This window comes from Lolium rigidum, chromosome 5, assembly GCF_022539505.1.
Source record: "Lolium rigidum isolate FL_2022 chromosome 5, APGP_CSIRO_Lrig_0.1, whole genome shotgun sequence".
Lineage (NCBI taxonomy): Eukaryota > Viridiplantae > Streptophyta > Magnoliopsida > Poales > Poaceae > Lolium > Lolium rigidum.
Window position 1 is genome coordinate 201,714,656 of NC_061512.1, and position 16,447 is coordinate 201,731,102.

The 16,447-nt window shown below is 42.1% G+C and overlaps 1 protein-coding gene and 1 pseudogene across 1 annotated transcript; both read left to right on the plus strand.

Annotated features, from left to right (window-relative positions):
* Positions 1–215: 215 nt before the first annotated feature.
* On the plus strand, positions 216–2,476 carry LOC124651764 (annotated as a pseudogene).
* Positions 2,477–10,641: 8,165 nt separating this feature from the next.
* On the plus strand, positions 10,642–13,293 carry LOC124655471 (GDSL esterase/lipase At5g45910-like). Its single transcript, XM_047194360.1, has 5 exons — positions 10,642–10,927; positions 11,055–11,270; positions 11,352–11,500; positions 12,587–12,863; positions 12,976–13,293. Exons 1-5 carry the CDS (start codon positions 10,678–10,680, stop codon positions 13,203–13,205), a joined length of 1,122 nt encoding a protein of 373 aa, XP_047050316.1. The 5' UTR covers positions 10,642–10,677; the 3' UTR covers positions 13,206–13,293.
* Positions 13,294–16,447: the final 3,154 nt, after the last annotated feature.

Below are 16,447 nucleotides of genomic sequence, written 5' to 3' on the forward strand. Positions count from 1 at the left end.
GGTGCAACCATGGAGATGGAAAAACAGCTTACTTCTGGTCAGATCTTTGGAAAGACAAATGCATACAGATTCTGATGAGAGAGGACAGCACTCGGTAGATTATCAAAGTATCTAGACCGCTTTCTTTTCTAAAATAGCAGCCGGCCGGGCAGCGTCTCACATAAATAGCCTTGCCACGCGTTTGAATGTTCCCATCATTCGAAATTTTAGCAGCCATGGGGATCACGCTTGTGTTCTCCCTTCTCTTCCTCTCAAGTCTCCACGGCGTGAGCTCAAACTCGCGTTACTCCTCGATGTTTACCTTTGGAGACTCCTACATTGACACTGGCAACTTCGTGATCATGGCTGCTCCTGCGGTGCCTGTGTGGCAGGACAATCGTCCCTACGGCATGACCTTCTTTGGCCACCCCACGGGCCGCATCAGCGACGGGAGAGTCACTATTGATTTCATCGGTAAGTCGCGCCAATATCAGCTCTGTTGCACTAGACGAATAATTTGCTGAAAATTTGGGTATGTAGATTTTGGAAAATTGATATTCTTTTGGTTTTGTACTGATCGACACCGGTTCTTCCCATGCTTGCAGCTGGGCAGTTTGGTCTCCCTCTTCTTCGAGCCTCCATGCAGAACAGCTCGGACGTCTCCAAAGGCGTAAACTTTGCCTTAGGTGGTGCAACGGCGATCGACGTCGGCTTCTACGAGAGGAACAAGCTTGTTCAGTTCAGGCTTCTGAACAATTCTTTGGATGTGCAGCTTGGTTGGTTCGAGAAGCTCAGGCCGTCGATTTGCGCAAGACATCGAAAGGTCTGTGAGATGTTCACTAGTATACTATAGTATAGTTCTTGACTTCTTGTAGTGCTCCGGCTAGATACTGAGCTACTGGTTAATACAAACAGGGTGCAGAGACCACTTCAGTAAAGCTCTCTTCTTCGTTGGGGAGCTTCGAGTAAATGACTATAACTTCGTATGGAGTGCGGGGAAGACTGAAGAAGAAGTGAGGTCTTATGTACCCAAAGTTGTGAAGAAAATTGTCATGGCCGTGGAGGTACATATATTTTGTGCACTTTTTCTTGAACTTTTTTCTGGAATATTTTTCACCATGCACCCTTTTTGCGTTGTTATGTTTTAGGACACTGCTATACGCTGCAACACGACCTAAAAACATTCGAACTTAAACATGCATATGGCTAATCTTTTTTCTGACATGACACATGGCTAAACATGCACTCTTACATTCGCACCGCAGAGGCTCATCGACGAAGACGCGGTATACCTTGTCGTTCCGGGGAATCCACCAAACGGGTGCTCTCCCACCATGCTCACGCTCCGCATGAGCGACAACGGGACGGAGAACTACGACTACATTGGTTGTCTAAATGACATCAACCGCGTGGCCAGGCGCCACAACCATAGTTTTAAAAACCGGACCGATGATCGAACCAGAGAGGTTATTGGTTCAGGTTTTTACCGGTCGGACCACTGGTTCACCGGTTCACTGTCTAGTTTTTTAAGATATAGAGTAGTATATTTTACTTACAAATACTGCAGTAAATAAATAATCATCTATATAAATATATTTTAGACTTGCAATTTGGCATAATAATCCATAAACTAGGCAACAACTTACATAACTTTGCCGCCAAGCACCTAACACAGGCTCATCTATTTCAATTATTTGCATCCAACGTATGCCATGCAGAGGAAAAGACAAAGCCCCTATCGTGTGAGAACTGTATAAAAGAAACTTCTGTCTTCTCTTGACATCAAGCAGTTATTAGCTTAACTGGTGTAGGAGAGGTTAGGAGTGCTAGAGGTGTCAGGATCGAATCCTATTCATGCAATTAATTTTTCACGCGAAGTAATGCTTTCACTGGTTGGACCGGCGATTCAATAGTCCGGTTTTCTTCCGAAACCGCCGGTTGAGCCGCGGTTCGTCCGGTTTTTACCGGGTCAGGTGCGCGAGCGGTCTAGTGCGCCTAAAAGACCAGTGGAGGCTCTGGTTCCTGTTTTTTTCCGGTTGAACCGCCGGCCCGGTCTGGTTTTAAAAACTATGGCCACAACTCTTTCCTCCATGCATGTGACAATTGGCCAGGCCAGAACGATCATCTTCGCTGACTTCTACCACCATATCATTTCAATCCTCCAAAATCCCAATAGTTTCGGTAATGATTTAAAGAAATCTTCACCACGTACTCGCATCGTTGCAGTCATCTGGACTATGTTTTAAAATTGTGCGATTTGCAAGTGTCGCCGGTGAGGACGCTCTCCGTGCCTGCTGTGGTGGCGGCGCGCGGGAAGTACAAATGGAACACAAGCACCGTCTGTGGAATGCCAGGGGTGACTGCGTGCAAGAATCCTTCAACGTTCGTTAACTGGGATGGGGTTCACTTCACGGAGGCCACATACCGATACATTGCCAAGGGGTGGCTTTATGGTCCCTTTGCCGATCCGCCCATACTCAGTGTCATCCGCCACTAATGCAGTGAAAGACTTGAAATGTACCATTACATTACAAGCAACACAAGAGGAGTGTACGGGATACAATTATTAACATCTAATTTAAGGAATTAATAGAATTTCTGAAATCAAACTGGCTTGTATTAGTAAAAAAGGAACATCAGAGCATAATAATGTGTAACTAGACACATAAACAACTCAAACATCAGTACTAAAATTGTAAGTTGTTTGATAAATGTTGATGACGTTTGGAAAATAATAAAAAAAAAATCTTCTCAATGGCGGGTCTCGAGTATGTGATGTTGCGTTCTTGTGTGCCCACGGTGACCGAGTTGTGGGTAAGTTTCATATATTTCGAAAAAGAGTATATATTAATATCGTGGATGTACCAATTACACCTAGCCTCTGGAAGAAGGCATTGCCCTAGCGGCATTATGGATGTACTCAACCAAAAAAATGAAGAAGAATTACAAAAAAAAAGAAAAATCCTGCTATAGTGATATATTTCTTGAAACAACAACACTAACACGATGAAGAAAACACCAAAAATCCAGCTTCTCCATAAGCGATGCCTTCAAGAAGGAAACAGTACACAATCGCCGTCGTCGCCCGAAAATAGATCTTAGATTTTCACTTTGAAGAAAATCCTCGCTCTCAAAAACAATATTTTCAACAAGGCCATTGCAAACACAACCAATTAAGACCAGACCTTGGATTTTCTCTTAAAAGACTATGAACTTCTCGTGTGTAGTCGCCTCCACTTGCATGCCGCTGCTCCATGCCATGAATCACCAAGTCAATTCCTCATCGCCACCAAGACTCGAACCACCATTGCTAGTTCTCAGATCTCGGCTTTCATGATATTCTCCGCCAGCACCATGAACGAGAGCTTGCTCCCTGATATTAACAAACCAGTAGAGCTTCGAATTGCTCCCTCTAAAACTAAATAGTCAGTGAGAAAATATGGGTGCGCACGATTGAATCCCACCCGATCCATCAAAATCCAGGTATAAGATGCCCAACGGAGTTCGCCGGTGGAACCTTCCAAAACCGGATAGTCCAACCAGATCGATGGGGACAAACATCTGGCAGATCATAATCTTGGCACGAGAAGGAACCGTAGGACCACCTCCTTTATACCAGCGAGGCTAGCAACCCCCATGCCACCCTCCGCCAACCTGAGGGATCTACCTCCCCTAGCCCAATCGACGGCCATTGCCACCGGCGCGCATGGAGGCGGCAGCGCAGGGTTAATCCTCCACCGGCACTAGTAGAAAAAGGGCCTTTAGTCCCGGTTGTGCAACCGGGACTAAAGGGTCGAGACTAAAGCCCCCCCTTTAGTCCCGGTTGCTTACGAACCGGGACTAAAGGTCCATCCATGTGGGTTCCGCGTGTCGGGGCGAAAATATCTCCAGGTAAATTTTTCTAATTTTTTTCCACTCCATTTTTTCTATTTTTTTCAGAATTTCTATTATTTCAATTATTTGCATAGTTTAGTCTCTATCTCTAACTACACTTATCTCGAGTTAAATTACTTACTTGTGGTCAAACTTCCCGCTCGGTTACCCATCCTCCCACTACTCTAGCACTAGCACGCTTAACTTTCGAGTTCCATCCCGTCCCGCATCCAAGTGCTTCGCGCGCATGTATGTGATACTAGTATCATATCAATCCTATTAACATGTTGATCGATGTCGCATTTCTTTGTTGTTTGAATTTCAAATAATTATTTTAATAAATAAAAGTAATGATGTAATAATAATCTTGAATAAATAAATAAACATTAACTTTTTAATTTGTATTATTTTTATTTTTTCTAATTTTTTTTTGCCAAACCTAAAACCTAAAAATTTGAAAATCTAAAAATTGGGTAAAAGTAATAGTAATCTTTATGCAGGATGCAATTATTAATTTTAATCTTTTAGAAAATAAAAAAAATCCGTAATTTATAGCAAAAACTAAAATCTTCCTGCTTTCGTATTTTCATTTGGAATTTTGAGAATCTAAAATTTGGCCAACCAGGTAATCCCGGTGAGTTCGGATGTAAATTTTTCCCACGATGATTTTGATATATTACACGTTTTTTTTTCCGACGGTCGTATGCAAAAGTTAATGCGGTTTTACCATTTTTCTAACCTTTTTTGCAAAAAAGTGAAAATTCGAATTTCTTAATTTCACCGAATAGTAGGTTGCATAACATACAAGAATCTGAAAACATTTTATTTTTTTGAATTTTCTATCATTTTCTTTTGTATTTTACAAAGCAAAAAAGGCGATCCACAGGGGGTGGGGTGGGGTGGTGGGAAGGGTGCGTGGGGAGTAAAAACCAGAAAAAACCTTTAGTCCCGGTTGGCCTGCCCTGGCCGCAGCCCACCGTAGCCCTTTAGTCCCGGTTGCCCGAGCATTAGTCTCGGTTCACCAGCTGAACCGGGACTAAAGACCCCATTAGTCCTGGGTCAAAGTATTTGGGGACTAATGGGTTGGGATGGAAGGCCTTTTTTCTACTAGTGCGGATCCGACCGTGACACATGGAGGAGGATATGGGAAGACGACATACAAGATCCACCCAGATCAAAGATCTAGGGTTCGTCCCGAGTCGAACCGACCGGCCCAAACCCCATTGCCGATAAAGTGCCGCCAAGGAGGACCTCTGCGACGACCCTGACCAGGGGTGCAGCCCTGGCCGCAGCTCGTCGACGCACCGGCCATCTCCGCCCCAGCAACCCTGTCGACTGTCTCCTGCATCCACCACGCCCAGGCCTCCTTCGGCGGCCGGGCGGCCACGACCGGCGGCAACTAAGGCGAGATGTGCAAGCGGTGGGGGGCTAGAGGCAGCGCGAGGGTGTCACCCCCGGCGGCTCCTTGGGTGACGCACGTAAAGGGTTACACCCAAACTGACAAATACTTTTTCGGGCAAGTTTGATAATGGGGTTTAATCCATTTTTCGTTAATTAATCAGACAATTAATTTCTTAATTAATAGAAAATATAAAGCTTTTATCTCGTTTCAAAAGAAAAAAAAGGAAAGAATCAAAACAATCAGTGGCAAATTGAACTAATGTTCAAGTGACGAGTAACTATTTTCTTGACGTGACTACTGTGATCTTTATTAATTTCTTAACCAATAAACACTGCAATGAACTACTTAAAATGTTGCTGAAAAGTGCTGCTAATACACGCATTGTAGTTGAAAGGCTGAAGAGTAGTACCGACCCTAACATGTTCGGGAACATCAATCACGTTCATGCCTACATTTTTAGATATTTTAGATAAAAGAAATATATTAATATTATAAAATACCAATTACATCTAGCCTCTGCAACAACGCCCCAACCTAGTGGCAGTACGGATACACAACCAAAAACAATTAAAAAAACGAAATAAAAGTCTCGCTACATTATTTCAGACCTACCAACAATAATACATGGCAACACCTGAAATACAGACTCTCCAAAAGCGACGTCTTCAACAAGGGAACAGTGCACCAACACCGTCGTCGCCCGACCAAAGGTCTTAGGTTTCATCCTGAAGATATTCCCCACTCTCAAAACAATGCCTCGAACAAGGTCATTGCCAGACACATCCAGTAAAAGCCAGGCCCGGAACGCCAAGCAAATCTCTCAGCATCACGGAGAGTCGAACCTCCTTTAGCTAGTCCACCAATCCGGCCTTCATGATATTCCTTCTTCTGACGTCACCATGGACCAAAAAGTCACCCGATGTCAACACATAATAGAGCTTCGCGCCGCTCCCTCCGAAACAGACGGTCGGAATAAAAACATGGGTGCGCGCGACCGAATACCACCCAATCCAGGAAAGTCCAGGTAAAAGATGCACTGTTCCATTCGCCAACAGTGCTTTCCGGAACTCATGTCTCTAGCCAGATCAAGGCAAACTGACCTCCGACAGATCTTCATCTTCGCTTGCGAGAAATCCGAGGACCGCCACAAAAAACAAAGCAAGACCAGCAGCCCCCACGCCGCCAGTCCCTCCTGCCGGATCACCAGGGAATAGGACGGCGGCGCAGATCATGTGTACCACCGTCGAACCGTTACCGGACGGAGGCCGCCACCGCTCCACTGAATCCTCCATGGCTAAAGACGGAGAGCATCAAGCCCCGGCCAAGTAGCTGTGCCGCCCGGCTTCCTCCACCAGAGCTTCATCACCTCCCATGGAACGCCGCCGCGGAAGCCCTCTCCTCCCCCTCGCTGTTCGGCGGAAGGGGCGCTGTCACTGCCACCGGGGCCAGGGCTGGGGCTGTGGCCGGGTCCGGGGGCGGAGCCGGGGCCAAGGCCAGTGCCGGGGCTGGGGCCGAAGTCGGCAGCAGCGGCGGCTGAGGGGCGACAGTCCGGGGGCGGCTGCTAGGGTTGGGGCGGGCGGATCCTCCACCGCCGCCCGGGATGGGGGCGGGAGAGGAGGAGGGCGGCGGCTAGGTTGAGTGAATTCCAAAGTTAGCCAACCCACGTTCGTGCCTACTACTCCCTCTATTCCGTTTTAACTGATGCCAGGAGACAAGACAAATGAACTAGCTAAGGTTCCAATTAAAATCAATTAAATATGATTGGAGGGAGTAGATGATCGACAAAGGCACCTCTCTTACTATCTCTCTAAAAAGAATCAGACCTGCTTGGCCAGGGCAGTTCCAGCAAATGAGATTTCCCCATATCTATACCCTATTAGTTGTTTAGCCGTCACGACCAAACATTTATACCTATATATGTATTGATGCCAAAAAGATTTGGCAAGTACTCTTCTAATCTGACCAAACATCTACTCCTTCCGTTCTCTTTTAATTGACTCAGATTTAGTATAACTTTGTACTAAATTTGAGTCAATTAAAAAAGAACGGAGGGAGTAATTAGCAATTCCAACGTGCAAATTTTCTCAGGTATTCGCATCAGTTCACATTCCTTGTCCATGACTCTATACTTATCTGTTCCAAAACCTTGTCCGAAGTTCCTTTTTGACTGCTAATGATGTGTCTGTACTAGTGGGTGTATCAGTGCACCGGAAAAAGCGATCACGGTCTTGAGGGGTATCTATTCTTCAATACGCGGACAATACTATTTTATGTTCAATAAGTGCACATGAAAGGAACCGTGATCGAGGAGGAGAAAAAATGAGAAAGCTTAAGTGTGGCTCGAACACTTCATATCATGCTCTCGGGCATTTCATCGAACACCTTGTGTGCATAAGAAGATCAAAACCAAACCCACCACCCCTTGTGAATAGAAGTGGAACACCAAGTTGCTAAGTGAAGTGTGTTGCAGTTTATTTATAGGGGTGGGCCTTTAGTCCCGGTTGACCTGGCCAACCACGACTAAAGGCCCGCCCATCCACCAGCTGTCGACCGAACCCGCTAGGTCCAGACCGTGACTAAAGGCCCCATTAGTCGTGGTTCAAATATTTTGGAGACTAATGGGATGGTATGGAAGCCCCTTTTTCTACTAGTGTGATTTGAAAAAAAAAAGTTTAGTATGAAGCTTGTTTTATGCATTTTTGAACAACTACCCGGTCTGAAAATAAACTTTCATAAAAGCGACCTTTTTTGTTTGGGAAAGCAAAACAGATGGAGAACGAATACAAATCTCTATTTGGATGTGACATATGTTCACTACCTTTTAGATACCTAGGGATTCCCATACATTTTCAAAAATTGAAAAATGGGGAATGTAAACCGGTAGAGTATCAGTTTGAGACAAAGTTGGGTAGTTGGATTGGTAAATTATTATTATATGGCGATCATTTGGTTTTGATCAACTCGGTGTTAACTAGTCTCCCTATGTTTATGCTTTCGTTCCTCGAGATTCCAAAAGGAGTTCGGAAAAGAGTATATTTCTTTAGGTCTCGTTTCTTCTAGCAAAATGATGGTCACGAGAAGAAATATAGGTTGACAAAATGGGATATAATTTGTAGATCCAAATATCAAGAGGGATTAGGAGTGGAGGTTTTAGAACTGAAGAATAAAATTTTATTATTTAAGTTGTCATATAAGCTTTTAAATGAAGGTGGTATGTGGCAAGAGCTGTTGCATAAGAAATTTTTAAGTGGGCAATGGGCTTAATATACTAGATTTTGGGAAGAATGTTTGGTTAGGTGATAAATCATTGGCGGAGGAGTACCATCTCTATATAACATTGTTAAATGTTAATCACAAGAATGTGACTGTGCATAATGTGCTAGCGTCACATCCTCTAAATATAGGATTTAGACAAACTCTCAATGAAAATAAATGGGATTGATGGACGCACCTTTTACATAGACTTTTATTGCTTCAGTTAACTGATACTGAGGATTCTTTCAAATGGTGTCTTACTACTTTTGGTGTATTCTCTATTAAATCTATGTATATCAATCAGCTGAACGGACACATGGTTTTCCTTAAGAAGTTTATTTGAAAGATGAAAGTTCCTGTTAAGATTAAGATTTTCATGTGGTTTCTTTATAAGAAAGTGATTCTAACAAAAGATAACTTGGTTAAACGTAATTGTCAAGGTTGTACTAAGTGTTGTTTATGTGACCAAGATAAGACAATTCAACACTTGTTTATAGCATGTCCGTCTACTAAGCTGATATAGAGGATTGTTTACTTGGCCTTTAATATAACCCCACCTTCGAATATTACAAATTTATTTATGGTTATATGGGGTTGCGAAAAAAACCAAAGCCCACATTAGAGTTAGCGCGTGCTTTACTTTGGGCAGTTTGGAATGTGTGTAAGGATTGTATCTTTAACAAAAAAAAAAGCTTCCCATCATTTTTGCAGGTTATCCCCTTGGCTACTCATTGGATCCATATGTGGTATTATATCCAACCGCCGGAGGAGAGCCAAGCGTTGGATATTGGGTGCAACAGACTGACAACGGTAGCACGGGATTTCTACAATCAGTGCGGCTGGTGTATTGATTATCGCTTGACATGTTGAGACAAAGGCGTTGCATGTTTTTCTTTTTTAGATGGTTAATTTTTTTTGAGACCCTTTGTGATCCATGATCTATTTTAATTTTAATAAAAGCGGTCGTATGCATCAATTGATGTAGAGGGATCCCCCATTTAAAAAAAAAAAAAAAAAAAGATCTTCATTTCCTACATATTTTTTTCAGGATGTTTTTTGCTTCATGTTTGGTTGATATGCTTTTTTCCGAACCTATGGATTCATTAGCTTTTCTTAGATGTACTTCTCTGAACCTACGAAATTCATCATGTTTTTGCCCCGGAACTGTCACTTTCGTTTCCCGAACTTGCTGATCCTCAACTCATCCTCAGTACTGCATCGGGTCAACTGTTCCGAAGTGTGCTCCATGCCCAGATCGCGGATGCTTTCTCTAAAAAAGGGGGCAACTTGATGACAAGTTGACAACTTAAGAATGACATCTGGATATGATATTTATCAGTTTCAGATCATGATTAATTGCACTGTCCGGTTCCCCTTCTCTCTCTCTAAACAATGTGATCACGATTGCTTGGCAAGGGCAATTCTAGCTAGCAAATGTAATTTCCCCAACTATAAGCATTGACTCCAACGATTTAGTCGAGTACCTCTAAATCTAATCTGACCAAACATCTACTACTTGACAATTCCAACATGCAATTTTCCTCAGATATATCTCAGTTTCAGATCATGACTAATTGCACTCTCTCTCTCCTCCCCTGTCTCTCACTCTCTAAAAAAAGTGATCACGATTGCTTGGAAAGCGTGATCAATTTTTCTGAGGTATATCTTAGGGCATGCCTAATGCACTGTCCTAGAGGTGCTGCTTCACACCTTTAGTTAGGTTCGGGTGGTCCAAAGTAGGTTTGGATGAGGAAGTAGCCTCCTCATCAAGAAGTGAGATCTTAAGCCCTAAAAGCATGCTTTTTGGAGGGAGAAAGAGATACATAGTGTCATATTTGTGGGGTCTCTTCTCTCTTTTTTCTGACTAAAGTTGTAGCTTCCATTGGAGAGATAAAATTCACCATGTTGCTTCTTACAACTTTTTTACATGAAGCAGCTAGTTGTGTATGCCACCATTGCTCATGCCCTTAGTTCATAATATTCCTTGTCTACATCTCAATTAAATGGCTACAGAATGACAGCTTACCATCCCGTTGATAATGCTGTGGGCGCTTTCAGTTTATAGGAGAATAGCAGCCGGGAAGCCAGCGTTGTACACTATAATAACTACTCTTCGTGTGGTATATATTGACTTCTCCATAAGATCAGCATTCCAAGTTGCAGCAGCCATGGATCTCACTCTTGTGTTGTCCATTCTCTTCCTCTCATGTCTCCACGGCGTGAGCTCCGACCCCCGCTACTTCACCTCACTTTTTACCCTGGGAGACTCCTACATCGACGCTGGCAACTTCGTGATCATGGCTGCTCGGATGGTGCCGCCCGTGCCCGTGTGGCATGACAAGCCTCCTTACGGCATGACTTTCTTCGGCTATCCCACGGGCCGCCTCAGCGACGGGAGAATCATCACCGATTTCATTGGTATGTTGAGCGATCTGATGCCTTGCACAAAACGATTAGTTTACTGGATATTTGGTCTCATGCATAGAGTTTGAATGTCACAACATATGTATTTTTTCCGGAGTTTGAGCTCATTCTATGGCTGCAGCCGAGCAGTTTGGTCTCCCTCTTCTTCAGGCCTCCTTGTTGAATATCTCAGACGTCTCAAAAGGCGTAGATTTCGCTGTCGGTGGTGCGACAGCGATCGACGTTGACTTTTACGAGAGGAACAAGCTGGTTCAGTTCAAGCTTCTGAACAATTCTCTGAGTGTGCAGCTTGGTTGGTTGGAGGAGCTCAAGCCATCAATTTGCAAGGCCAAGAAAGGTCTGTGACATGCTTTGCAGTATTGCTGTTATTGTGTTTAGTTCCTACCACTTGCATACTGAGCGTAACTGGTAAATACAGGGTGCAGAGGTTGCTTCAGTAAGGCATTATTCTTCGTTGGGGAGTTTGGAGTGAATGACTACAACTTTGTATGGAGTGCGGGGAAGACTGAAGACGAAGTGATGTCTCATGTACCAATAGTTGTGGAAAATATCGTCAGAGCCGTGGAGGTATAATAGTATATATTTTTCTCTACTCTCTCTTCTTTAATCTACCCTCTCCAATACTTTTTAATTGACTCGCATTTATATACTAAATCCGAGTCAATTAAAAGGGATTACAGGAAGTAATTTCTTATTGTTTATTTCCTTCATCTCCCATTTATGTGTTCTCTAAATCCTATAATAATAACTGATAGCACGTGCCATATTAATTCTGCGTTATTCCTTTTTTCAAATAATTCTGCGTTATTCTGTGGTTCCTGCTGTCCAAAATGACCCAGCTCATTGTAACATGATTTTTTTCTTCTTCTGTTGGTATGGTGTAATGGCTCCTTTATCGAAAACAAAAAAAATGGTGTAATGGCTGTCATAGGGTCGGGTATATGTTTTTTTTTTCCGAAAAGGGCAACAACCTAACCTATGCATCAATCTATGGTTGGAAATGCATTTTTAGCCCCAAGCTTGTTTGCAACATTGCACAACTCCCTTAGAAGGGGTAACTTTAACCGTCGAAAGGTGTATGCTTTGCATATTGTGGCATCTCACATTAACTGAAAATAGTCAAATTGAGGAAGTCAATGTTGAAAAAGTATGGAGTCAAATTATTTTTTGCGGGAAAATAAGGAACCAATTAGAGTTATTGCGTTGTTCTTCCAAAGCGGTTTCGCACAAACGGAAGGTAAGGTGTACACGTGGATGGAGATCTCACGCATATTCAATAGTAATATAGTGTAAAAAAATATTGATTCCGAATTTCAATGCTCGGTAAAATTGTATTTTACAAGAAAATATAATTATAGCAAAAAGCACTGCCCCCCCTTTAAAATTTCATCTTTATTTTAAATTTGAAATCTACTAGTAAATTATAAAACTTCTAGAAAATAGTGTCATAAATTAGCCGACAATTTCCCCAGGGAATTAAATAATTCGAGTCAAGTAGCATTTCATAAACATAAACATAAATAGTTATTTTGAAAATATGTATAATTCTAGATTTGAAATTAGTCGACAATTACATATCTCAACTGAAAACTTTACTTATATAGCATTTGGCACTTGAAAGAAATGGTTGAACCAATTATATTTGCACCACAGAGGCTTATTAACGGAGGCGCAATACATGTTCTCGTGCCGGGAAATCCACCAAATGGATGCTCGCCTACCATACTCACCCTCCGCTCGAGCCTCAATCAGACGGGAAACTACGACTACATGGGCTGCCTAAGTGACATCAACCGGGTGGCTATGCACCATAACTCCATGCTCAATGCATCAATCGGTGCTCTCAGGGGCAAGTACCCCCATGCCAGGATCATATTTGCTGATTTCTACGAACCAATTATCACCCTCCTCCAAAGCCCCAACCAATCCGGTAAGAAATAGTCAAGATTTTGATTTTCTTTGCTTATTAGCTCATCAAACTTGTCTCCGGCATCTTCTTTAGGCCAGATCACTAAGTTGCTTGAATATTTTGCGATTTACAGGAGATGTCAATGCCGATGCTCTCCGAGCTTGCTGCGGAGGTGGCGGGGAGTACAATTGGAATGCAAGCGCTATATGCGGCATGCCGGGAGCTACCGCCTGCAATGATCCATCGACATTTGTGAGCTGGGATGGGGTTCACTACACGGAGGCCACCTACCGGTACATCGCAGAGGGGTGGTTGCACGGTCCTTTCGCCGATCCACCCATACTTAGTGAAATGGGCCATTAATTTGAAAGAAAAACTTGAAGAAAATTTATCATTGCATGCATGGTAAGGAGTGTACCAAAGGAATCAATAAAAGTTATCGCTTATACAATTGATATTTGAACTGAAACCAATATTTTTTGGAGGTGGATAGAATTGAAGCGGTATGATCCTAGCAGACAACATATATCCACGTCATCCGAAATCGATTTATAGGATCATTTTAACAGTTTCACAGAAGTGTGCGCGTAAAGTCACACGCCCCTAAACCGGACCTCTAAATCAGGAGCAGAACCAAAGTGGGGCCCTAAGCCCTAGTCAATCTTGGGGTTTACACTTGATAAGTCTAGCATTTTATACAAGACCCTTCTTTATGCAGCACACTCTGGCCCCATGCACGCGACTTTCTTGCTTGCAGGATTATGTTTTCGAGACACCGAATTAATCCACATCATCAAAATTAATTTTTATCGGCGTATCTAAAATTTATTGTTAGGATTTAACAGGATTTTTAAACATAGGCTATGCACCGTCCATATCAGCAATCTGTTTTATGAGATACCATTGGAGTCGGTTTCGCTTCGTATCCTAGACTGACTAGTTGAATGCCCGTGCATTGCTACGGCCTCGCTTTTCATCGCAACATATATAAATATAATACATGCAAAAATTTACATGTATGAAAATGACAGCCATAAGATACTCTAAAAAACTCACAAAAATCCACCTCGTAAGTATATTACAAATAGCTTAACATCATTTGAATATGAAATAAACACTCAACTAATTATTATTTTTAACTAATATTCACTCGGATATTGTCTTCTGCTTTATTTTCATGGTATCTGAGAAAGTGTACCAAAAAAATCTTCCTCACCTCATGGGAACAATCATTTTCATTAGTGTGAATGGATATTTAATATGGAAAAACAAAAAGTGCAATGACTATATAGCCACCTCTCTCATGTCTTTGATTCCGTTAATTTCCAAGGAATTATATACTGGAATATTTTATATTTGGAGACCCTTTATATTTTCCTTGTTTGCTGAGCAATATATCTTTTTTCTCACAAGGCAACACATTTTACATCTTTTCCTTATGGTTCAGCGCACTCTCAAATTAAGTAAGATAAAATCATCGAAGGTCATGATTGAGATCCTAAATATTACGTTCCAAAAAAGAAATGGCACGTAATTAAATGCACAAGAAATCGTCATTTGTAATTTTGTTAACCCCGGCTTGCCATTTTAGCAGGTAAAAACTATCTCAGGGATGATTGCCTTCCAAAAAAAATCGGAATTTCCCATACTTGGTGTACCAAGAAAATATGCAAAATAACAGTGAGGAAAATCAGCATTAATTAATTAATATATAATTTGGCGCAACAAAAGCAATTGGGAGGCCTGGTTACTACAAAATTGGTTGGCAGGCAGCTTTAACTTTTTTTAGAGAATTAATTAATATATAATTTGGCGCAACAAAAGTAATTGGGAGACCTGGTTACTACAAAATTGGTTGGCAGGCAGCTTTAACTTCTTTTAGAGAAAGCCTGAAGCTTTATTACAAAATGTTGGGTCGAGGACAAGTATGGGAAACTTGCGACGTCATGCTTGGAGTTTTCTTTCTGAGAACCAGGATCCCATCTGAATTTTAATATCGTCGATCACAACACCCATATGGGAGAACTCTGGCTTCCTACAATGCAATGCATTTGCTACGATCCGTGAGCCCATCTACACAATCACTCGGATAGCACCAAGTTCAACCGCAAGATCAACAGCCATAGCAATCACGTTTAGCTCTACGGCAAAGAAGTCATTTGCGTTTTCAGACTTGCCAGCTATTGAAGCCACTACATTGCCTTCATGGTCACGTACAACTACGCCCCATCAAGACTGCCTCTCCTAAACGCTGCATCTGAATTTAACTTCAGTGTACCCTCATCTGATGGCTTCGACCTTTCAACATCCCTTTTAACTTTATTCTTCCAATGTCAGGCAAACTAACCTGGAATGACGAGATAACAAGTTCACCCTCTCTTAGTCTATTTTGATTATTCGAACAATACCACCAAGACGTCAAAATCTCAATTCGCCTCTATTTTGGGAGCTCTCAAATAATATCGAAAGTCTCCGAAGCTATGGCAGCAGCCTCCAGGCATCCTCTCGTGTCCTCTAATCCTAGAAGCCTGCACACATCCTTAGAATCCTTACAATTGACGAACAAATGAATTCCATTTTCCTCTACATGCGAACATAATAGACAACTGTAACTTTCTATGTCTACACCTCTCCTCTTCAGGTCCAGTGAATTATGCGCAATAACGCTGATTATTACGGAGGCATGGAGGGCAACCTGTAACGCTGATTATTATTTATAATAAAAAAAATCTACAAGTTGAGGAGATAATAATGATGGCTGACCTCCCGGATGAAGGTGAAGTGATTGGTGAGAAAAAAACAATATCCATATACGGATTTTATTACCTCCTAATTCTTGTAGGTCCACTCCAAATGTATGATATTCCTCATGTTGCAAACCTGGAAAAAAATGAAAGAAGGATATTGACTAACTATACACGATGTTGATTTCCAATATGCATTCAGCAATTTGTCTATTATTCTAATTAAAGACATGGATGTAGTTTATACCATTTCAAGATTGTTTGGTAGAATATCAGAGGTATTACACATACATGTACACATGTTTTGCCTTTTGGAGACCTCAACTCTACCTTCAGAAGTATAAATAATCCAACATCTGCATTTTCCGAGGCAAACTGTTAGGATGGGAGATCACTAAATAGACTTTGAAGAGCTATCAACGCCCTATACAGCGGGCTAGCCCGCTCCCTGGGAAACTGCCATCATCCAGAAAAAATAGTAAGGAAACATATGAGATACTATTCTGAATGCTCCAATCATGAAATCAGTTACCAAATTTTGTAACTACAGGGCAGGAGATAATGCATGTGGTTACCATTCAGAGACACAATCGAGATAATGCATGTGGTTACCATTTAGAGACACAATCTTCACAGAAGACATGTTTACAGGGGGCATTCATTTTCTCTTGGCATATAGCACTAATATCTCCAGTAGCAACAACTTGAGTGCACACACACACCATACTCGTAGCCAGATTCAGGAAAAGATGTACACCAAAAAGTTGCATTGCTCAATGCATATATTTCACAAGCCTACTTGTGGACATTCACTGACAAATGAAACCAATAACAACTGAGTGCTTAAAGCATAATGTATCA

Coding starts and splice junctions, on each gene's coding strand:
- LOC124655471 (XM_047194360.1), top strand. CDS start 10,678: ATGGATCTCACTCTTGTGTTGTCCATTCTCTTCCTCTCATGTCTCCAC. Junction 11,271..11,351: donor AATTTGCAAGGCCAAGAAAG/GTCTGTGACATG, acceptor TGGTAAATACAG/GGTGCAGAGGTTGCTTCAGT. Junction 12,864..12,975: donor CCAAAGCCCCAACCAATCCG/GTAAGAAATAGT, acceptor TGCGATTTACAG/GAGATGTCAATGCCGATGCT.